Genomic DNA, 24,674 nt, shown 5'->3' on the forward strand with positions numbered 1-24,674 from the left:
GCCAAAACAAATCCCAGAACCCTTATCCAGCAATTGTACTGCAAGGAGAAGTCTGGATAAGATCCCCACCATAGCCAATAAACAGAATATGATAAATCGGGTAAATGTCACTGTCATGCAAGGGCATCCTGGTGTGCTCATGCTGTCCCACTGGAAGGAAGGACTGAACATCAAACTCTGGTTTCTGCAGCAGCAAAGTAGGGCAGATGAATAAAGGAAAACATTTAATAACTATGCATTATTAATATCACTAGCAGGCCATTAAATCACCCATACAACACACATTTAATGAAGGGGAATATGTTGTTTGAACACTGTGTAATTGTCGAACTAACTCATTTGGCAGAGCAGCATGTTTTGCGTCTTGAACTGACAGTTTCGTGAGGTTGCCAGCAGAGCTGGAAAGGCTGGCATTTCACTGTAGAGATTCAGAATGATCTCAGAGCCCTGAAGTCATGTTGGAAAGAGCTAAATTCAGTTGCCTTTTTTGTGACAGATCCCTATAGTTACTTGATTTGCCTACCGATTGGTTTCCCACTCTGTAGAAGAGGCCTTGTGACATCATCTTCCCCTCAACACTTTGCCTTGTTAGAATATAAGCTTTTCATAGGGTGGTGTATCAGCAGTCGCCAGAGACGTAAGGGAGAGCAGTTTGTTTTAAGGAAAATTTTAAAGAAAACACCTTTCCTTTAGCTCTTTCCACTATGTTTTCCTCTCCTTTGTACCTCTGTGTTTCCCCAAGAGACACAGCCCTATTATTGTAGACCTATGTTATTGTTTTAAACGGAACTCCTTATCAGGTTTAATAGGTTTCAGTAGAGCATTGTTAAAGCCTACTTACAAAACCCTTTACATCTGCAATTTAAATGAACTTTAATTTGAAATTCAGCTTTGAAGGAATCAATATTTAGCAGATTTTTGCAATTTGACTAAGTTTGCTTACATATGGAAAACAAGCTTTCCCATTGCTACGTTTAGAGTAGGAATGAATTTCCCATATTTTTAAGAAATTGGAAGGAGTAAGACGTATAGGTAGGGTACTAAACATTTTCCTAGCAAGAAGACTTGTGAAGAAATGAAATACATTCTGTGGAATCCCTGAGTACATAAAATACCTAATATAAGTATCACTGAGTGTCCTTTTGACAAGTTTCAACCTTTCAGAAATACTTATGAGTTCCTAAAATGTCAGCACTTTTTCAGAGGAAGGCAGTGAACTAAGGCTACTTTGGCAAAGTCAAAATGTGAAGTCAGGTATTTGAGGAAAGTCAGTTTCTTCTTATTGAAATAAATTCCCTTTTTTTCTCTCTTTTTTTTCTCTTTTTTTCTCTTTTTTCTTTTTTTCATTTTGATATGCCATAATACAGCAGAAGAGTTAAGCAAGAAGTGGTCTTCACTCATGTGATGTATCTTGTCTATCATTTCATTCTGCAGAAACCTTCAGGTTTTCTGTTTTTAAAATGATATTGCCAAGAAATAATTCTTACTTCTAGTGTGAAGTGCATAGTATTTAGTCACCAAAAGCTTTAGAATGTGGGATATATATGACCATAATATGGCGATATGCAGAAATGTTTCTGTGCATTTGTGGCTGACAAAATAATGTATTTCTTCTTGATTTCTGTATTTCTGAAATTCTCAAACCATATGGGAATAAATGATTGAAGTTATTGTGATTTACCTGCATAAAAAGAATTGTGTTGTATCGTGATAGTCACAGCAACAGTTTCCTGGGTTCAAGACCACGCATCACTGGATGAGGCATGCCACCAGTTCCATCTCTTCATTTGCTGTGTCCAGGCCTGTATTCATTCAGTTTTTCAGACAGCATTTAACAACCATCCACCTATTCCCTACGTTCTCTAGAGTAAAGGCAAACAGACACATTTTTTGTGTTTCCTGTTTCAAGTAACTTGCATACTCTTGGTACGCAGGTAGTATTAAAGCTTGGACCCCTGTTGGAGGGTGACAATGCTGTCATACCATGATGGTGATGTGAAATTTGAACTCAACAGGAGGAACAGCATCAGTCTTTTCAGAAAACAAAACCAGCAGAAAACAAAATTGGAGCCCATATGAATAATGCTTACATCTGTGTTTGTTGTATCAAAAAAGCAGGAGGAATACCTAACATTTGGAAAAGAATGAAGTTACTCATTTTTTCAGTCTGCAAGTGCTCAGATAGTGTGAATAGGATGGGTAGAGAGTTAGTTATACACTGGTCCAGTTTCTTGAAAAGAAAGGGAAACAAGGGTTCAGCTCCCTTTTTAGTTTCATGGAAGACAAATCTGCGTTTCTTGGCTCCTAAATACCATCCATCTCTCATACTGTAGCTCTTTCACAGTTTCTAAGAGAATTCAAGGTTGATTGGACTGGAGGGAATATAATTGCGTTCAGCCTTTGAGCATTAATGCAAGAGTAAAAACTTTTGAGTTCTGGTTGTTGTTTCTTTTTTCTTTAGAGTATTTGCATGCGCTTGACTTTGCTTAGACTTTGACGTACATGGTGCTCATATAGGCTTTTTTCAAGGTTGGCACTCACAGAGATTAGTATAAACGTTTCTGGCCCTTCTTTCAGACTTCTTGGTTCTCCAGTGACCTTCATGTATCCTTTCAAGCACAATTTTCTATGATGTCTTAACAACAACCAGATTGTGCACTGAATTAAGCCCTACTTAGTAGTAAGAACTGTGCCTTAAGGGTAAGCAAGCTATTTTGCCTTAATCATGGCTTACAGGGACTCATCCTTAGAATTAGTGATGGCAATTAAAATTTATATTCTAGCAAAAGGAGAACAAGTTGTTTAAGAGAACAGTCTGACTGACATGAACATAATTTAGCCCTGACCTTAGTTTTGTGAAGTACTCTGGGAAACTTACTTGCAGTCAGCCAGTATCTCCCTGGTTTATATGAATCAGAAAATCAGTTGTTCAAACCAACAGTGCACAACACACAAACTCGGAAGACATGCAGAGGAACCATATGATAGATGTACATACTGTGCAATATGTTTGCTACAAAAGGAAAAAAAAATACCTTCAGCTGCTTTTTGTGAGTGACCCGATCTTGTTGACGACTACTGGGAGAGCATGAGAACACCAAATAATGTCATTTTTTTCAGGAAACTAGGCACTGAAAAAACTCAGTTCAGCTTGCAGTCTGGCTAGGCATGGAGCTTTGCATCCTCTCAAGGCTGGTACAGCTTTAATACCCTGCAGTTCTCTAAGTGGGAAGTAAAACACTTGAAAACCTGGTACATGAGATAACTGCTGCACAAAGGTCTGCGGAAGGGCCATTTTCGACCATATATTGATCTTACATTCTTTGTCTTAACAGTGACACGGTAATTCACTGTAAGAGAAAAAATAAAGGTAGTGGGGGAGAATTTAATATTTTTTTCATGGACCTAGAAAACAGCACAAATCATGATTCATGCACTTCAAAAGCAATACTTTCGCATTAACTTACTTCTAGCTGCAGCTCCCCATAGCTGTTAATATAGTAGAACATCATCACAGTTCATGTTTTATTTGTTGCTGAAGTGTGGGTATCAGCATAAAAAGGAACAGAACTTTGAACACTGTGAAATCTTATGTTAACATTGTGCTTCCTTATAGCCAGTGAAAGCAGTTGCACACAGGCAGCGTGTAACATATTTGTTCATTCATTTACCAGAAACATTTTCATTTCAAAACAGTGTCATTAGGTGTAATATACAATGTATCTGCACTTCCATTTCATAGGAAAGAGATGCAGCTATTTGATTTATTAATAAGCCAAAGAGATTTTGCAATAAATCAGAATTTAGCAGCTTTGTTCCCTTATGTAAAATACTATTCTAATTAGATTTTCTCCCCTCCCAGATATTATCTGGTTAAAAACCATAATCACATATTTCAAGATAATTGTAACAGTACTCAAGTACACAGACGGTTAGATTTAATGATACAAGATTTTTAGTTCTAAAACTGAATCAGAAATACAAAGAACCCAACAAACAGGAGAAAGAGCATGTTCAGTCATAGTGATGTGGAAGTCAGGTAGGTTTAGTAATCTCTGATCTTGATATATTTTTGTGTTTGTTTTTGGTTCGGTTTGTTTTTTTTGTTTGTTGTTTTTGTTTGTTTTTTGTAAAGTTGTTGGCTTTGCTGTCAGGAATTCACAGCAGCAAGGAAATTGGGTTGCTGTACAAATTAATGCATCCGTGTGGCACTGAAACCATGCTCTCTTTGCTGAGTTCAGCAACCAAAGAAAACCATTTGGTTACGCTGGTTTTGTTAGGTGTCTCCAGGAGTCTCTCAGAGGCGTTCATCAAAGATACTAAGATTTCTTTCTTTTCTTTTCTTAGGACCACTAAATGAAAATTTGCACTGAACTGAATAACACTCTTCACAATGTGTATATTGTAACCAAAAGACAAAAATGTTTCTCTTTCCAGCCAACTTTTTCCCTCCAATTTGCAAATGCAATTTAATCTACTGTGGTGACTCTTCTTTACCACAATACTTAGGCAGTCAGAGAGTTTATTATTTAAACACCTCGAGCACTATTTGTAGGTTATTTTTCCCGTACTTTGGTTTATTTTTTTTCTGCAAAGGAGTATACCAAGGCATAAAAGAAAAGAAGATGGTTTTCTGGGGCAGCAGAGCAGGCGTTACAAAGACAGCGCAGGCATTCCCAGCACAACCTGCTTCTGCCTGAACTTCACCCTCTGCAAGAAGCTGACCTAAAGCCTGCTGCAGGGCGCTGCTGGCTGCTGGCGTGGTGTTAATAAGGAAGAGGAATAAGGGTCAAGGGGGGTGGATGTGCAGCTTCACAGCGGCTGCCCCGTTCTGCAGCCTAATCAAGGTTTAGCTGCTTCCACAGGACTAGGTACTTCTGAGCATTCCCTGGATCAAGCTTCAGTCACCTAGAGAAAGTTAAGGCTGACCAAGAGAAATACCTAATGAGCTTAAATACTGACAGTATTTGGTGTGGAGAAGATCACCTGGACTTCTTGCTAAGGCTCACGTGCTTGACTGCTGACTTTGATGTAATTTAGGGAGTCTGATTCTCAGCATGGGAGTCTTAATCTTTGCTCAAAGCTGGCCTTTGTTTTTGCTGCTTATTTTTTTCCTTGTTTACAATCTGAATTCTGCATGTAAAAGTGATTCTTCCCTCCAGTGGGCTGTAGCTGTCTCAAAGTGACAGCCCATCTTCACAGTTCTTACATCTCTTCTTTCTCAAATATACAGTAAAGGTTTCCAAAAGTGTCAGGTGTAGGTGGTTTGAATTGTCTCCTGTGCACTATAATACTATAAGGCTGTCTTTCTTCCAAGCGTAATTGGCAGAAATTCCCCACCACCCCCCTTTAAGGAGGACCATTGATGGTAATCCTGACATATCCTCTAGTCACTTTTATCTCTTATTTAAAATGTAGTTTCTCGCACATCTTCTGAGTGGAGTTAATAATAATAATAATAATAATAATAATAATAATAATAAATTGAGACACCTGTGTGTTTCAGAGAAGCTGGCAATAGGACTGTCCTTTGGTTACTGATTCTCAGGCAGCTATTCCCATAAAGGTAGTGGTTGGGGTCTACAGCTGCTCAGAAAAAAAAAAGAAAAAAAAGAAAAAAAAAAAACATAACATTTGCAGTATGATCACTGTTGAAAGTTCAATAATATGATGATTCATTACTGGTTCTTTCATTCAAAGAGTGTGCAAAGCAGTTTTCTAATGGTTGTCCTCACTGATGGGGAGAAACAGCTATCTCAGCAGCACCACAACTGGGCATCTCTCATTTCACTGCGTAGTTTGTTTAGTCTGGCAAAGAAGGAAGAATCTTGATTTGTATTTAACAAAATCGAATAATTATGCTCTGATAGGATGTTTTTGCTCAGGCACAACAAGGTGGTGCCTACAGGTAAACCTATCTGCAGTCAGCAAAAATACTAGCTTCAGACTAATGTGGTAGAGAACCAAGAAGATTTTAAAGTGTTAATTAGGAAAAGTTATTCTGCTATATGTTTCTAATTTACTGTAGTAGAATAATTTATCTTTGTTGTCATAAAGCATTTGAGAAATCTAGGTAATATTTCAAAACCTCATGTTAGCTTTTTCAGAATGGACAATATATTGACTTATGTTGTCCTAGATTTGCAGTAGCTTCACAGAACTTGATGTATAGTGATACTTTCGAGTATTCTGAGCCTTCCCAGGTAAATTTGCTTTTTCGAGTCCAGATCAAATTCATTTGACTTCTGGGTTTGGCTTCTTGTATCTAATGGCTTTAGAAACTCGTATTCTTTCACTTGCAGAACAAAAAAGTCATCTTTGTAAGGGAGATTTTACAAGGTACCTACAGAAATCAGGTGCTCAGGTCCATTTAATTTTCAGTGCCAGTGGTCCGTGTCATTCAACTGATTGCCTTTGAAAAAATGAACTTTAATATGTTATGAAAGCTATTTAAGAAAGTGATTCTGACTATAATTTGCAAGTCTTTGCACTAAGTAATTAGTATTTTTATTTTTCCAGGACTCAGAATTTGACCCGTTGAAGTTCACCAGTGTCATTGAATGCGAGAATCCAAACAACGACTTAAGTAGGTTTCGAGGTTACATGTGAGTATTTCATATAATATCCTTCAGTATACACTCCCTTCCTCTGATACAGAATTAAGTACATGCTGTTTCTGTTTGGGCTGTGTTATATAAGCTATGCCATCGTCATGCTAAATATCTAGGGATGCATATTCAAGCTCTTGTAGAGGATACTCTCCTATAATGGAGGTGGGAGCCTCACGTTTCCATTCCTTAGGACGAATGTATTTGGTAGCTTTGATCAGTTTAAACTCCAGTAATGAATGCATGAAGCAGTGCAGTTACGGACACTCTTCTCCCTTTCCCTCACTCCAAGGATCAGAAAAGCCCATCTGGAAATGGGAGGAAATAGAAAACCAGTCCAAGAGAGCCAACAAACAAGCACAATCTGTTGTACTCTGTATGAAGATGTGTCTGTTTGATGTTTCTTTTAATGTAAGTGTCATTGAGGAAAATCAGAAGGCAAAACTGATATTTCTCCAGCTACAGCAGTATTCCTTTACTCTCATTCAGACAAAATAAAACAATTATCTCATACAATGGGCGTGCTTGTTCATTACCATGCAGAATCACGTACGACCGCTTGACTTAATTCTAAACAAACAGAACTGCATTAACTGGGTGCTCATCTCTGGCCAATTAGGCCTACTCAGAAACAAATGTGAAATGTTTAAGTACGTACAGAACGCTTTGCTTCTAATGTAGCCAGGATTGTAGTGTGTGGGCATGCCAACAGTAGTGGTGACTTAGGAGGTGCACTCTTCCGTGACTTATTTTTCTGCAGTCTGTAACCTCATGCAGCATGAAAGACCAGGATACTTAATTTCTTTGTCTAAATTTTAATGAAAAGAGCTAAACAGATGCTAATTCTGTTTAGAATACCATAATTTATTATCCGTATGGATTAGGAGTGATGAGCAGTATTGAATTGCGTAAATAGCACGAAGACTGAAAATTGCTGGGGCTTGGAGAGTTTTTTATAGTGATGCTATTTACCAGCTCGGTTACTACTCTCAGATGTCACAGATTGTGTAGGATGTACTGTCAACTGGTGTAAATCAGGATAGCTTTTTCAAAACTACATCAAGTTGTAGTGTGGGAAAATGTGTTCCTTTATTTAACATCGCAAAACCCTACAGTTCATTTAAAGATAAAAGTTTTGTATTAGATATTACTGTGTGAGGGTGTGCAACTTGTCTACATTAATAGAGAGCCTGCTGTACTGCAGAAATGACATTTCCAGATATGGAAATGGAAAGTTTGGCAACTTTTCTAGCATACTTTATGCGTGTGAATCTTAGTCCCCAAAATATTGAGCACAGAATCATAGAATCATAGAATGGTTGTGGCTGGAAGGCACCTTTAAAGATCGTCTGGTCCAACTCCCCTGCCGTGGGAAGGGACATTTTAAACTAGATCAGAGTTGAATGCTGTAGAAGATATGTATAAATGTGTCTTTCATTATGTATTTATTTATGTATTCCATGTGAAAAATGTCTATAGCACGTAAGTTACAAAACTGAATTATGTAGCAGATAATACTGTAGTATGTTCTGGAAGGCTATTTCACAAATGATGTGGATTTATTTTGACCCAGCAAAAAATCAAGACAAAAGTTGTGAATCTGGCAGGAAGCATCAAGTCTCATTTCCTAGTTCTCTTCAGCTATGCCGCAAGAGATTTACAACTGAAGGGTCATAGGGCATTTGAAGAGTGGGGGCAGCCATCAACAAATAAAATCTCAATCTCCCGATTTGTCAAGGGAGAGAGCCTTTTTTCCCCCCTCTTTTCAGATTTTCTTCATTAGTATGATGAAATCAAGAGTATATTTCACATCGCATGTTAGCAAGATGAATAGTAATTAGCACATCTCAATTGAAACATGTCATTACTGTGTCAAAATCAGACCTTAACTCTTGTTCAAAATCTTACCAGTAGTCAGTGCTTGAAAGAGAGGTTCAGATAACTCCAAACTGATAATATCTCAACTGCAAAGAAATGCTACTAAGATATTTAAATAGGGAAGCTATGAACTTAGTAAGTTTCCATTTTTGAAGAAGTCTATCTTTTTCTGTTTGAAATATGAAGAACACCTTTGGTTCTAAGGTCCATGATGATAAGTCTTTAAGGGAATAGAAATATTTGTGTGTGTGCATGTTATAAACATGTACAATTTTGTCTCCACAGTTAGTCCAACTGTGATCACTATAGGTAACCAACGTAGCACAGGCAGCTCGGGATGAAATGAGATAATATAAACCAACGATAACATAAACCTGCATTGAACATGCTCTGTATGTGCAAGACAGGCAGGGAGGTTGCCTCTCTTAAGTGCTTGCTGTAATACTGTTCTGCAGTTTCTGCACCCTCAGAAACATTTCTTCTTTCTTATTTCTTCTATAAGAAGTCTTGTGGGTAAAAAGAATAGAGAAAAACCTTACGTGCCCTCTGACTGTGTGCATCTAGCCAGAGTATGTACAGTATGCATGGCAGGCATTCAAAAATCCTGTTTCAGGTTACAAAAAATAACAAAATTGGCTTTAAAATCTTGTTCCTAGCTTTTTGTGTGTATGTGTGCAAAGGAGAAAAAGAAGTAGTCTCCCAGCTTCTCGGCTTTTCTCTGAAAGGTAAAAATTATGTCATTAGAAAAGAACATTATCTAATCATGTGATATCAGAAAAATTGTTTAGGAAATTCCAAAATGGGTGTAAGAAGGAACAATAATAATAATAATAATAATAATAAATATATATATATAAATGCATGTGTGCATTTCTATTTCAAACTTGTCCTAAGTTTACAAAAACAAAATAATATAAAATCACATTGCATTTTTTTAAGGAAAAAAGGTTAGGCATCGTTGTCTCTCTGACATGCTGTAGTGACTCAGAATTTCCCCAAATCAAACTGGAATACGTTTCATCGGTGTTGAGTCGGGAAGGTTCTGATCGAGGATGGTGACGTTTAAGTATTTTCTTTGGGATTCTCACATGTTGAGAAGCAATGACAGCTCCACCATTTGCTTTGTAAGAAATTTGAAATACCAGAATGAAAGAAAATACTGCCTTTTGAATTCAGCATTGATATGTCACCTTGCTACTTAATGCTGGCGAACAAGGAAAAGCATGAAAGAAGGCTGAAGTGAACGCTTGTCGGACTTGTGTTGGAGTTACTGTATTAAACCAGGAGGCTTGTTTCTGCACAAGCCCTCTCACAGTGCTGTAGCAAGGTGTCAGCTAGCTGTGTCTGGTCGGTCCCTTTCCCATACCGCATGGTACAGGCGTGTTTTGGACACTGAGGCACTGCCTGTGTGCGATGAGAAGAGCGAGAAGTGGCAGGGACAGCGGGCAGCCCAATGGTCTTGACATCTACAGGTTATCTTCAGATAACTGCACCCTTGCTGTGGAGCAGGATCAGATGTGGTATAAGCTAAATGAGAACAAAATCTAATAGTATAGGAAAAGTACACAAGTAATTGTTGCCATGAACAATATGCCTATTGCAGTCCACTATTACTGCCAAGTGTAAAGAACTGATGAAAGCTATAAGATCATAAACCAGAGTAATTACTTTCTAAGTAGGTTTATCTTTAAAAAGTCCATTTTTTAACAGGAATTGTAACTGTGGCTTAGAGACGTCATAGAAAACTCAAGCTAACATTCATTTATGAGGAAGGAAAGCTAATGTACAATTCGGTCTTAAAAAGCTGGCGGAACAGCAGAACCCTGAAAGTAGCATAATTTCTACAGTATGGATTCATTAAAAAAATATTTCCCATAGTGTAAGCCCAATTAAATGTGGGTAATTCTCCAGTGGCAATCAATGTTTACACTAATTGACACCTGCTGTTGGGCAGCCCCCAGTTTTTGAAGCTCCATTGGCAAAAGGAGAGGCAGTGAGTGACAGAGGTTTGCTGAGCAAAACCTCTCCCCTCGTACATGAGGCCCAGGGGGATGATGGACTGAGCAGGGGAAGTCTTCTCCTCATGAAAATAAATAAATAAATAAATAAATAAATAAATAAATAAATAAGGCCGGCTGCAGTTACCTCAGCTCTCAGATCCACCTCTTTTTCTCCATTTCCCTAGCAGAGAAAAGCTAAGCGTACCTGTTGGAACACCCATGCTTTTAATTTGTTGAGCTTTTAGAAGCAGGGAGTGGGTATAATATATTATACTGAAATAAAGAGGACTGTGCATGTGTCTATATATATATATATACATATGTATATGTATATATATTATTTATGGGTATGTTCCATTCATTCAGAGCACTGACTAGAGGCTACTTAGCATGACCAGTTCCTTAATCTGCAAGCAGTCCTACTGGCCTGGGAAAGACTACAAAGGATTCACCATTCTGAGCCTTTTTTTTTTTTCTTGCATATCTCAGGGGATTCGATACAGGTCTTCAGGCCTGAGGTCCTAGAAGCATGTGCTAAAGTTAGAGTTTTCATTTTCATTTAGAAAAATAAAAAATTCTAACAGAGAAAAGCATGAAGATACAACCCAGGTATGAAGGCTTAGAAAATAGAAAATAGAAAACAAATAAAAAGAACTCCACAACTCCACTTTTTTTTTGTGTGTGTGTGAAAATCACAATTTTAAGCCAATTTATAGATTTCAGGGAACACAGGGTTTTAAACGCTGAAATCTAGGTATCCATCGTTTGACGTTATAACAGCACAGTGTAAATTTTAGTTTAGCACATTGCAGTTTTGCAGGGTTTCTATTACACTCCCAGCTTTTGCTAATTTCTTATTGCAATTGTTTTTTTATAACTTGGAAGTGTGATGGTTTTGATGCTTTGCAAGTGAAGGCAGAACATGGACACATTTCAGATTGCTTTAACGTGCTCTGAGGCATTAGGGTACAGCAGTCTGTTAAATTAAATTTTATTCATGCAGACAAGGTCTGAAATGATTATTTGATTTTTCTTTTTTTTTACCTAATAAAACATTGTAATGCTATGTTTTAATCGTTGTTACTATTGTTGTCATTTCACTTGTGACAGTTAATTCTCATAAGGCTGTTTTCTGTAGTTCTCCAGCAACTGAAATTTGAGTCACTCCATCCATACACAGTAGAAGTTGCAGTGGAAATATAACTTTCTGATTTTCACATGTGCTTTGGTGCAAATCAACAAGAAATCAACAAGACTCATCAGGGCACGTGCCATTTCTTCTTTCTTAGACAGTGAGACACTTCTGAAAAGAATCTGTCTTGTTCTCACTGATGAACACATGGATATGTTTTCCTTTCTTTTTCACTGAACTTACATGTATTATTCCTGGCACATCTTCCTTAGTGTCACTGCTTCTGAAGCACTGCCTTTTCCCAGTTTCCCCATATTTCGTTTTAGGATTTTTTTGATAAAAACGTGAATGCCCTGTGAATGTTATGCACTACACAATTGCTCTTAGATGGATTGGTTTTACTGTGACTGGACATGCACAACTGTGCATGCGCAATTTGTACAAGCACAGAAAGTTCAATGCATTTTCAAAACATTAGATTGGCTGCACACGTGCTGTAGATTTGACCTTCGTATTGCTAGTGAACGTATGTCCAGTACATTTGTATATCCCACTTGTATATCCCACAGCCTAGCCAGAGCAACTGGTACTGCTCCAGTTGGGCTGCTGCATGTCTGGGATTCAGAGGATCTTCCCAGGAGGAAGATATAAGGAAATATTTCACATTCAGGTTGACAAAACTTCTTAAAATTTGAAGATGTTTCCTGGGCTTATATTACAGAGTAGTATGATTTAATAAGCTTAATGTTTTGATATGCTGTGCTTTGTTCTGTTTTTAAATTTTCTGCAGCATACATAAAAATGGAAAAAAAGACGGACTGTTCAAAGAAAATCTTTTGTTACGTGGATGCACTATTAGAAATACAGAAGAAGTTGCAGGAATTGTAATCTACGCAGGTAAAAGTTGTTTTTCTGTCTGACTGCTCATCCTGTCTTTTCATAGTTTCCTTGAAACACTAACAGAAATCCCTATTACATCGTTTGATGCAATTGCTTTTGCAGGGCATGAGACCAAAGCTTTATTAAATAATAATGGACCCCGTTACAAGCGCAGTAAGCTTGAAAGACAGATGAATGCTGATGTCCTTTGGTGTATCCTCATACTTTTAATCATGTGTCTGTTTTCTGCCATTGGTAAGTACTCTTTAAAAATAGAAACTTAAGTATCAGACTCATTTGGGATTCATGTACTTAGCTTTACCAAAAACCTGTGTATATGCCAAAGCATGAAATCTGTATAGCTGCCTCCATACTATCCAATTTTGGTTGTGTTTCCTTGAAATCAAGATGTTTTGATACACGGTCCCATTTAAATAGCTTCTTAGTATCAATCAAATATATGCTAATAGTACCAGAGATCTGAATGCATAGATTTTACCACCTCCAAAAATGTCAAGTCGAAAAGAAGCCACTTTATAGGCAGTGCCCTCAAAATTACAGGTGGTGGAGTATAACATGCCATTAATCAGTCAACAAAGTAATTTATGAGCAGAGAATAAACATAATTAGCACAGTGCTATTCCCCAGTACTATTTATTAAATCAAGGGCACAGCGTACAACATATATGCACTGTCCCTAAGGCGGTAGCTTTAAACCCGAAGAAATACATAAAAGTCTAAATCTGCATAAATCCAATTAGAAAACCCTTTAGACTTCCTGGAGTGTTTAAGGAAATGCTGAGGTTCAGGTTAATACTCTGCAGGCTGTTTTTCTGTTCACTTGTGAGAAAGAATTGAGTTTTACATTTGGCACCCAAAATGATTGTTAATATATTGCATATGAATTCCATATCCTTCATGTTTGTGTGTTCTCTAATGTTTGTGTGTGAGTCATGCTGCAGAAACACCAGAATGTTTCCTAACAACCACTGTGTAGTTTAATAACAATCCTTTGCCTTTTTAATAAGTCTCAGTGTGCCTTTTTCCAGGTATTGTTAAATACTGCTCAAAGATGAGTTTTTTCCAGCTGTGAATCAGTCAGTGTATTTGTTTCCATTGAGTTCAAGACACTTGTGCAGCATCTCAGCATGGGGGAGAAGTGCTGCAGTGGGCTTAATTGCGGGGAGCCCCTGCCTGCAGCTGTCCCCTCTGCCACTGCAGCAGGGGCGATGTCCCCAGAGCAGTGGCAGCAGGCTCTGTGCCACCGTGGCTTCACTACAGCTGTGACTCCTGGGCTGTATGAATGCAAATGGGAGGAGGTGGCACAGGGTAGGTGACACACGTGGCATCATCTGCTCCAAGGACAGAAACCACCAGCAGAGGGCCAAAGCAAACCGCTGGAGGTGGTAGCAGCCACGTACAGCTGGGAAGAAGTTTGCTCGAGTGCTTCAAAACCAGGGGTGCCTGGTGCTTCAGGCGTGCAAAGCTGTGTTGAGTCAGGCAACTTTTGTGCCTCCTGTCAAGACAGTGTAAGGGGAGGAAATCTGAAGCAGGATATTTATAAAACAAGTCTTGATGTAGGTCATTCTAAGTGTGGGAGTTCAATTTTTGCTCTCAAGAATAAAAATACAGACATCAGTCCGATGATATGCTCGTATTGGTAGCACAAGGGCAAAACAATTTTCTTACTTGGCTTAAGTATTGTTTTTATTTTTCAAGAGTTCAATGCTGTTTTATTGTATCAAGATGTAAAGAAAAGTTTAAAACCTAATAAAACGTGTCTTTCAAAAGATTACTTTTAACATAGGCCTTTGTCTTCTTTTGCTGATTTTTGACATGCTGTGAAGATAATTTGAAGGCATCTTATGGTGGGGGAATTATTCCTTGGTTTTAACCCTAAAACATCAGGCAAAGCACTTTAGGTCTCTTGGGGCTCTTTCAGAAGATACTGGCTGCAAATCTTAGCACGCTACTTAAAAAGGCAACTTTCTATCTTTAACAAGAATGTGCTTTTCCCAAAATAATAATATCCTTATCTTTATGTAGTTACCAGCATGATTGATAAAAAAAGGCTTTTGGCAAGACTCTAAATCTCTTCTGTTCTTAGTTCCTCAGCTTCACTGCTGTTGGCTCTGCTGCTACTCATAGCTTAAACTAATAATTTAGACTAGCCAGATTGCTTTTTTTGGATAAAGTTACCTGAAGTGACTAACCCCTGTAAAAAAAAAAAAAAAGTAAGAAAAAAGTACGTTTTTGGGACCACTTTCAAGACAGACAGAGTAGCTGAAAACAAGTATCAGTTTCCTGTGTAACTCATCTCTAAGGACAAATTTGTATCATGAACCTTTTTTTCTTGGAGTTACTATGGTTTTCTCTCTCTTTCAACTCTTCTACAGGTCATGGCCTATGGGTATGGCAATACGGTGAGAAGAAGAAACCAGTTTTTGATGTTCCAGGGCCTGATGGCAAATACTTGTCTCCTGTTTTAGCTTCCGTGTATTTATTTCTGACAGCGATCATAGTTTTTCAGGTATACAAGTTGTATATAATGTCACCTGTGTTCATTCTGTAATAAAGGTATAAATGTGCAGTGTGTGTAGTACCCTTTCTACAACTAAGGCATGTGAGAAGCTAATCAAGTACTAAAATGAACTACGTGTAGTCACTTAAATTTTATCTACAGGGAATGTGATAATATATAACCAGAAACCTAAACCAAAGAAAGATATGGTCTACCCCGTGGTAAAAAGATGAGAACTTTTCTAAAAATAAGCAAACTGATACACTGTCAAACACTGTCGAACAATCTGATAAGCTGTCAGAACTGCACTGGTCTTCGAGAAGAAAACCATCTGAAAACCAACCTTCTGCAAAAGACTCAGGTCTATTTTATTCTATTTTATTTTAAACAAGTAGGAAGAGAGAGGATGCAATGGATCCTCCTGGGAGAAAAAAAGCTTTATGCTTCATATCCACCCACTGTGAAACAACACATCAGAGGTTCAGGGTGCCACTTTGGGTACACTGTCCTGGTGTGAACATAAGTTGTATACTTCTTTAGCCACTTTCAGAAAACATGCTTCTTAACAACCCCGTATCAGCTGAATAAACGTCTGGAGGGAAAACTCAAGTACAAGTTCTGTATTTCATGGATCTTTGACAATCTTTAGTAAACAGTTGAAAATCTTCTCTGGAGACATGTCTCACATCTCTCTTCAGCAACTAAAGAATGTGTTCTTCATTCAGATTACCTGCAGTGCAAAAGCCGTGGCCACAGTGATTGTTCCTGTGGAAAGCTTTACAGTTCTTATTTTGTTTCTCTTACTGCTGCAAAGTGAATTTGTAAACAGTCTATTATTTATGCCGAATAAAATTATTCTGTTCTTTAAATACAAAATATTATTTCACACTTACAGGAGTCTGACCATGCTGTTTGTTTTGTTTTGTTTTCCTGGTTAGTTTCAGGCTCACCTTATTAGCCCCAAAAATATTTGCTTCTCTTCAGACATAATAATGTATTTCAGATCTGCAATTCACTGTAGGTTTTCCTAATCTAGCTCAGTAAGTAGATATTTTTCAAACATGTTAATAGATTTAGAGTAGATGCTTAAAGTACATAGTCTCTTTGTGTTCTGTCCACTGCCAAGTTAGATTTTATTAATTCAGAGTATCCTTGCTTGTTTTCTCCTAATTCGCTCTCTTTTTGTGTATTCTAGGTTATGATTCCAATTTCTTTATATGTGTCCATTGAAATAGTTAAAATCTGCCAAGTATACTTTATTCATCAAGATAAAGATTTATACGATGAAGAAACAGACTCTCAGCTGCAGTGCCGAGCTTTAAATATCACAGAAGACTTAGGTCAGGTGCAGTTTATCTTTTCAGACAAGACTGGGACGCTTACTGAAAACAAGATGGTTTTCCGAAGATGCACTGTTTCTGGAATAGAGTATTCCCATGACGATAACGGTGAGCTCACGATCTTGTTTTCTATCTAACTGCCGTACTTTGGTGCAATCTGAAGTAGATTAAAAAGTTGCTGTAATCTTAAATCAAAGAGAAAAATAAAAGAAATTGCATGTATCTTCTCGGCAGACTCCATAATAGCTGTTTTCAAGTTACTATAATTTGATGGCTGTGTTCAGCTAGCAATGACAATCTTACCAAAACGTTCTGTAACATCCACAGTAAGGCATCGAGGCAGTTGAGGCTTCTAGCTTTAGCTCCTGATTTAGTAAAGTACTTGAGCACATGGCTAATTTAAGCAAATTGAATAGTGCTGAAGATACACAACGGTTTGTTTGAATATACTATGTAAAATACCAGCTTTAAGCACACAGCCAGATTAATGTCTGATTGAATACCTGGAATGAGGTTATCCTTGTGTGCTGAGAACAGATCATAAACAAAGCTTCTGCTTTTCATGTTCACAGGAAACATAATCTGATCTAATAGCATATTTTATGTTACCTTTATCAGATTCTTTTCAGTGCGCCTGTGTGACAGGTGTCTGTGTTAAAATACCTCCAGTGCTATGGGAACATTGCAGTTGAGAGAATGTGCACAGGTATCAGAGCTCTGAAACACTAAAAAGCTGGTTTTTGTCACAAGGGAAAGTGAGGGTGGTCATCCCTATGTCATCTTGTCACTCTCTTAAAATAATGAAGTGAATTCCTGTGTTTGTTTTCTTTTTTTGTTTAGTTTTTTTGTTTAACTGTTTTCCTGTTTTCCTCTAATGTTTATTGTTATTGTTTGTTATGTAACAGATCTTAACTCTTCAAATCAAACTCCATCTGTGTACCAAGCAATATCAATACCTACAGTATTGCATTTCTAATTGCAAAAATTAAGTTTCTTAATCTACATAACATTTTAAAATCACTGATAAGGAAGTTTTCTTGAAGACCATTACAGAAGTCAAGGTTACAAAAAGTATATGGAATAAGAGAAATAATCAAATAGACTGGAAAATTTAACACATGCTTTAAAAAGTTCAGAAGATTCCAAGGTAGAAAAAGATATTTTGAAGCTTTGGATTGTGAAATGATTGATTTTTTTTTTTTCTAGTACTGACACCTTATATTTAAGGCACTCTTAAAAAAAAACGGGGGGGGGGGGGGGGGGTGGGTAGTATTATAGTATTATTACCCCAGTGTTACAGAAATAAGAACTGAAATAGGGAGAGGGTATCACTTCCTACCTCTGTAGTGTAGGTAAGAAAGAAAGAAGAGTTGGGATTAAGAGTATGTTTCTAGACTCCGAGTTCTGCTCATGACACTCTATATTCATTCTTTTTTTCTTCTTTGCCATTGGTTGTTTGTTTATTTATACTAATTTCAGAATGTACTGTGTTCCTTGGAGGAATGATGATGGTACTGCCAACTAAAACAGTGCAGAAAGGGTATTTTTATGAGTTTAAGAGCATCAGCCATTGTGGAGGCTGAACTCAGGCTCTTGAATTTGAATCTTGACTTTCAGATCCTTTTTTCTTCAAATGTAATGCACTTAACAGAAATCTAAGTTTGTGCATGCTTTCATCTTATGATTTCAGGTTATAATATAAATGTTAAGGAAAGCAGAGTGAAATTCACTACAACCAAAATTATCAATTAAACGCCTAGAATAAACTAATTGATTCTTTTTTCTGTCATTCCTTTCACTTACCTCTATGTTTGGGCTACTTGTAACTCCAGTTGATATAAAATAGCAGACATAAATATCATTTTAAAATTGGTACTTTATTTATACACTTTATTTTTTCACTTCTAGAAAAAATAGAACTGTCTCTGCCATTTTATGCTTAAATTGGGATAATTTCTACTGCTTTTGTTCCCTATAATTAGGGAGTAAAAATTATTCTTCATTCAAGTCTTTTGTGAGCTGCTCGACAGTCTGATTTTCTAACCATCTCTTATCTTCTCTGTTGTTGAAATCTTTTTGTTTAGATATAGTGAGATGTCTATCACAGCTCATTCCTTTTTAGTAAGTTCATCAATAACATTTCATTGCTCTGTGCTTAATTGCAAATGATTTGTCGGCAGCTTTTCTGTGTCTTACACTGGAGTATCTGAATTCCCCTCTGAGGTTTTGGGACATATGTTTCAACTGCTGGATGCCATCCAGCTCCCCTCCTGAGGCTTTACTGAAGATTTCATGAATTAGAAAATTCTAAAATCTTTCACTTGACAAGTGATTTGGGGCTACCGTATACGCAAGAAAACGAAATAAAATGCATCTACCTTTTCTCATCCATTTCAAAGCTGATCTGTGCCTTTCTTCACTTATCTGAATAATTGTTCAGGCATAGTGATTTGTTACTTGGGATCAAATTCTGAGTAGTCTTTCAGTTGTAGAACTGAATTTAAAATTGCTGTACACAGGTCAAGATCCAAAAGCTGAAGATAACAAGTCATTTTCTACCATAAAAGTTCTGAGCTCTTTGGCCTAAGTTTGTTATTCTGCTGTGGCTGGGTAGCAGTGCCTGTTATTTCAGTTGCTTGACCCTTCCCATGCTAAGATCCGGTTTTCAGCTATGGATAGTTTTACAAACCTTTTAACTGTTTGGTTAAAGTTTTCCACGCTAGCTGTCTGCCTCAGGCATGAGTTCTGGGGGAGAAATTTCAGTCAGAACAGTTCCATTCAGCCGTATCCAAGAATAAAGCTAAGATGTAACACGTTTCTTTTCCCATGCTAAGAAATTCTGGCAATTTTTACTCTAAAGTCATCTCAAGCCCCTATATTCTGAGGCTCAGCCATGCATACACAGGAAGGGGGAAACTCATGCCCACACTGGCAGATGAGGTCTGAAATTTCCTCACATTGGAACTTGAATTTTCTGCTGAAGTATTTTTTCTGCTTAATCTAGGACTGCTGACTGCTATATATCTGTTAGTTGCTCAATCAACAGATTGTACATAGCCTTCACAAATTTTATGCGTACTACATTGTAAGATTTTCTCCATAAAATTTATTTTGTTATGAACAGTTATCCCATTCTTTTCTGTTCCACAGTCATTGCCATCCCTCAGTTGTCATCACCATATCTGAGTTCCTGTCGCTAGTGTATTAAGCAATGTGTGACATTCATTATGCATACATAGCTTGTTTGTTCCCCTTCTTCTTCTCCCTTTGTGCAGTGCGCAATTTGTGTTGGTTCAGGGGCTACTTAAAAGGCATAAACTGTGCTGTGTTAGGTTTGGCATTTGGGGAGGTATGTCTTTTTGAGTGGTGGGAGTGTCCTTATTTTCTTTGGAAATTTGTTCCACGGAGTCATGTAATTCACCATGTAAAAGGTGAGCTTTATGATTATGGGGAAGAGTTCTGTTTTCCATCAAAAGTGGGCATATTAATCATGGTTTTCATCACAGAGGCGTATGTGGACCTCATGCAAGGCTGAAGCAATTCAAATGTTTCAAAAAGAAAAAAAAAAACTGAAAAAGACTTAATACTATTTTAGGCAGTGTAGGGAGCAAGGGACAGTTTTCATGAATTTGCTGGAGGAGACATTTTCCTGCAGAATTCTGCACTGGCTCTACGTTTCTTATGGGGCTGATGGCACTATGCCCAAGGATACTGTATTGTTTTAGTCTAGACAAGAGGTGACAAAACCATGAATAACAGAGGCCAGTAAATTCCACCAGCGTGGGACAGAATCTCCTAGCCAACTGGAGACAGTACAAAGTATTAGTCATGGGTACTGCTATGTGAGGGCTTAGCACCAAAGAGGATCCAAGAACACGTGAAAGCTGAGAGGGAAGGTGTGAGCGTGCTTGGCAGCTGTTCCATGACGCAAACTCTAGCAAATATTCATCATTGTTGAACTCACCTATAATATTTTGGTGACAGAATATGCACCGATCAGGATCAAACTGATCAGTGGGCCTCGTGGAGACCATATTGAAAGGGATGAGATTCTTGTTACCTAATTTTAGATATTTATGTGGAAGATAGACATCTAGTGACTTTACAGTTAATGAAGAAAATTAATCATTTGTAGGAGGTAGCTCATCATGCCTGTTTTAGACATTTAGATTTATTATATATTACATGCCATTTTCTGTGTGCTTTAGGATTCTAAATACAGGTGAAGAGAATTCCCATCTCATATTTGTGTTACGTTTTCTCAAATCTTGTTTCCTTCAATGGCTCTTCTTGATTTGGAGTGTGTTAATTCAGGAGCAGGATATGTCATGGACCTTTCTGAGTGGAAGAATGATTGTCCTATTCATAAATGTCCTCAGCATTTATGGAATACCCATTGGCACTATACTCTGGTTTAATCCCAGAAGTGGATGGAGTGGTATCTTTCTCTTACTTCTTAAAGCTAACACCTTGCTGTGTGCTGCTTCTACAATAAGATGATACTGCAAAGGAGTGCCACACCACCAAAAAAAAAGAATTTACTCTTCTAATCAAGTGCTTCCTCCTAGCCCAAAAGAATGTTAGCACCAAAAAACAAGGAATTGTTGCCCTATACGTAAAAACTACATTGCCATACCACAGCTCTTTTTTTCGGGCTAATCACCAGCTTCTAACAATTCCAGAAACTGGACATGGCCCAAATCTATCTGCTGATCCTAGGGAGAGTAGGTGCCCAAAAGCTGACTGTGCTTGTGAAAGTCATTATATGATTTAGCTATAACCAGATGCTCTTGGCCTGACATTTGTCCTAGATGTTTTCCAAATGCTAAATGAATTGCCTCTTGTCTATGGGGTGTGATCTCTGTTTTTCTAGTTTTGGCCACCCATTGTATGGAACTTTTGACAAAACACAAGTTGAAGCTCTATGAATGCAACCACACAATTCTGAAAAACCAATTTTTTTTTCAATCTTTGCATTCTTCCTACTTCCTTCCAATGACTCTGAGAAAATTCTAGAGAATGTAAGAAAAAGATAAGTTTTTAAGTTTTTGAAAGCAAATGGTGAAAACCCTGGTGATTTTCCTTTGGCTAGCAAAGTTTCTTAGTCACTGAATTTAAGAAAGGAGTTTCTATCTGTACTCTGTTTTTTCGTGCTGAAGATTGTTCAACAACTACTTTTCATAGCAATGATCATTACATGGAAAAATCTTTTTCTTAGTTTGTGGAACTGTTTTGTGGTGGAACTTTCTTATTCCTTTTGTATGTAATCAAAAGACATAGACTGCACATTCTAGCCACACTGGAATTTACTGAATAAATTGAATTTACTAAAAAGTTAAATTTACTAAGTACATAAATAAATAAAAAACAATAAAGCCTTTTCCCTAAATGTGGCTGTTGCTTCCAAAGGGACTTCTCCTCTGCCTTTCTTTTTCAACTTGATAGCCTTCAGATATCAGGATAGTCCATTTAGGTTTTCTCCAGAAAGATCAAAACTATTAACAGGACTGGGTGTTTCAGGCACACTGGAGGAAGAGCTACACTCTGTGTAGCTCTCCTGTAGTTTCTCTTTACATTTGTTATTGCTTTCTGAAAAAATGTAATTGGAGACTGTGGAGGGAATCAGGGCCAGCAGATGTAGAACTAAATACATTGGGAGTGCTGTATTTTGAACTCCTATAGAACACGGAATAATTCATGATGGACAGATTTAGAGACAGGTAATACTCTCTTCTAAGCGTATATCTACACTAACAATTTCTCTGGAAAATCTCTAGAGGAATAAGGATAATCTCCATTTCTAAGTGGAGTAAAGAGTTCTTAATAAAAGACTTAAGGTTATTCTTTTCAAACCCCTGGGGTTGCCAAGAGGAGAGAAGATGGAAAAGTTGGTGTTTTCTAATCTCAAGACTTTCTTTACGAGGAAGATCTTGCAAAGTAAACTAAGTTAAGCTTATGTTAGCACACTCATACAAATTTATTGCATGCTAGCTGCTTGAGTGACTCTTTGTGTAGACACTAGAGAGCACTTAAAAGTGAAATAAGCTTGCACTCATAAAATAATTAGGAAATAAGGTGGTGCAAATACATACTGTACATCTAGACTTACTTCATGGTAACTCAGTAACAGCCTTATCCAAATGGTTTGGGGTGAAATTTCCCTGTTTCCATGGGGAAATTAGGGCTTACACACTGACAGCTGAATTAGTCTGGTCTAGGGGGGTCTGGAGTTTCGTTCTGCATGGAACAAATTATTTTATAGTTTCCTGATCATGCTTTTCTACTTAGTGAGACATCTGCTTGTATGGCAGTGGTGCCTCCATCAGCTTCTAAAATGGATGCCTCATGGTAGAATAGAGGTAGCATGGAAGGTGTATTTATGTGACAACTGAAGAAGATAATCAAAAACAAAAAAATTATGAAATAAAAGGGTTTTTTAAATACAAAAATAAATACTATTTTCAAATACATATCAACTACGACAGGAGTTTTATTGATAGCGTACTGCTGTCTTCTGAAAGATGGAAGAGAGTTCATGGAATAAGTATTAATTATCCTTTCTTCTTTGTGCTGTAAATATAAAGTGAACTAGAGGACAGTGAAATTTGACTTTCATGAATTGCATTACTGTGTTTCTCAGAGCTGTTTGTGTCTCTGCCCTTAATAAAAAACTCTCTATCAGACAAAAGATCAAGGCCATGAATTTTCAGTGCTGAAACTGAAAAGCATCCCACAACAATGTCTTTCAGGTTGTAATGTTCATACAAAAAGGTTCTGAATTTGAGAGGGCTGAGTGGGTGGAGAGAACAGAATGTTCCCAAAGAAGCACGCTTCGCGCTGTTGAAGCATTATGAACCTTAGCCATAACATAACAATTGCACTGTTTCATTATTTCTTCAAACTTCTTAATTCTTGCTGCATAATATGTAAGACTGTACTTGAGAAGATGTTGAAAGGTGCTAAGGCCTTTTTTTGCTTTTTTTATAACAAGCTTACCTTGGTATAAAATTGAAATAACAGCTTTAGTATCAAAAGAGTTAGATTTTACTTGATTAAATGAGATTCCAGTCTTGTATCTACTTTCTACATGGCTCTTTCCTTCTTTGCATGCCTGGGTTTCCTGTGGAAGGAAACTGGGATGCTGGGCAAACCATTGAGCAGCCTGGCTCGTATCTTGATCGAGGGCCTGGATCAGTGCTTATGGCACACTGCAGGCTCCTTTTGATACAGGCAAACCTATGATCAGTTGAATTAAATTCACAGGTAGGGATCTGCAGTTCCCCTGGGAAAATGCATAGAGGCTTACAGAGCAGAAGAAGGTGAGAATTAGTGCGCGTGAGTGATGGAACAGGTCAGTTATGTGCTGCCCCAAAGCTCATGCAACAAGTCACAGGGAACAGCCTGTGCGGGTGAAGTGAACTTCATTTCCATGCAGCCCATTACCAAGCAACAGAACGGTCAAGGAGACCAGTGACCTCCCTCATTTTTTGAGCTGTCTTCTAGGTTTTGTCATTCACATCAAAGGACAAGGTGGGCAGTGAAAGGAGAAGCCACTGATGCTGTGCTCTTCTGTTTGCAGCTGTGTGGCTCACTGAGCAACTGCCCTCACAGCACTGGAGGTGCTGTTGCTCAACCTCTTTCCCATCACATAACACAAAAGAGCACAAATCACACCAAATAATGCTAATGAAGGAACCTCCTCAATCATCCAGTTAGTCTACATCAACCTCAAGGTCCAGACTCTAGGGCTGTATATGAGCTATGGGGCAAAACTCATCTGCAGTGTGCCCTGAAGTCTGCTCTCCATGTACCCAGAAGCATCGTGGCCCTTCCTACCTTCATGGTCTGAATTTTCTTCCAGCAAAATCTAAGGATGTTGCATACTCCAGACTGCCTTAGGCACACAGTCAGAGCAAGGCCTGGGTGTGTATTTACAGCCAGGAACTGGGAACCTCTCCCAGCTCCCACATTTCAGGCAGAGCCTGTACACATTCCAAATAGATGTGAAAAACACTCTGATGTACGATACTGTACTGGTAGAGCTATCACTAGATACTGTGTGTGGTCTGACTTCAACTCCTCTGACCACTTTCTGACAGCTAAAACATGTTTGAAAATTACAGCTGATGGCAAGGATGGGTTTTCTTTGATCATAAAGCTAGCCGCATTAAAATGATCCCATGGCAAACTCACTATATGTGATACAAGCTTTTTTTTTCCCAGGAAATATTTTGAAAGAAAAATCTTCATGTGCAATTTTTTTTTCTGTTAAAAGCCTGAATAATTAACTTACATGCTAGCGATTTATCATTTGAC

General features: G+C 37.8%; 1 protein-coding gene across 2 annotated transcripts in view; it reads left to right on the plus strand.

Moving 5' to 3' along the window:
- ATP10A (ATPase phospholipid transporting 10A (putative)) overlaps positions 1-24,674 on the plus strand; it is a 113,979-nt gene that overhangs the window by 58,305 nt on the left and 31,000 nt on the right. The window contains exons 3-7 of one of the 2 annotated variants that reach the window (XM_083847825.1): positions 6,520-6,605; positions 12,409-12,515; positions 12,621-12,752; positions 14,894-15,027; positions 16,214-16,466. In XM_083847825.1, coding sequence (XP_083703951.1) covers positions 6,520-6,605; positions 12,409-12,515; positions 12,621-12,752; positions 14,894-15,027; positions 16,214-16,466 — 712 coding nt within the window. The remainder of the gene's footprint in view (positions 1-6,519; positions 6,606-12,408; positions 12,516-12,620; positions 12,753-14,893; positions 15,028-16,213; positions 16,467-24,674) is intronic. The other variant, XM_083847826.1, reaches the window with a different exon arrangement.

Source organism: Anser anser, assembly GCF_964211835.1.
Source record: "Anser anser genome assembly, chromosome: 1".
Taxonomy (NCBI): Eukaryota; Metazoa; Chordata; class Aves; order Anseriformes; family Anatidae; genus Anser; species Anser anser.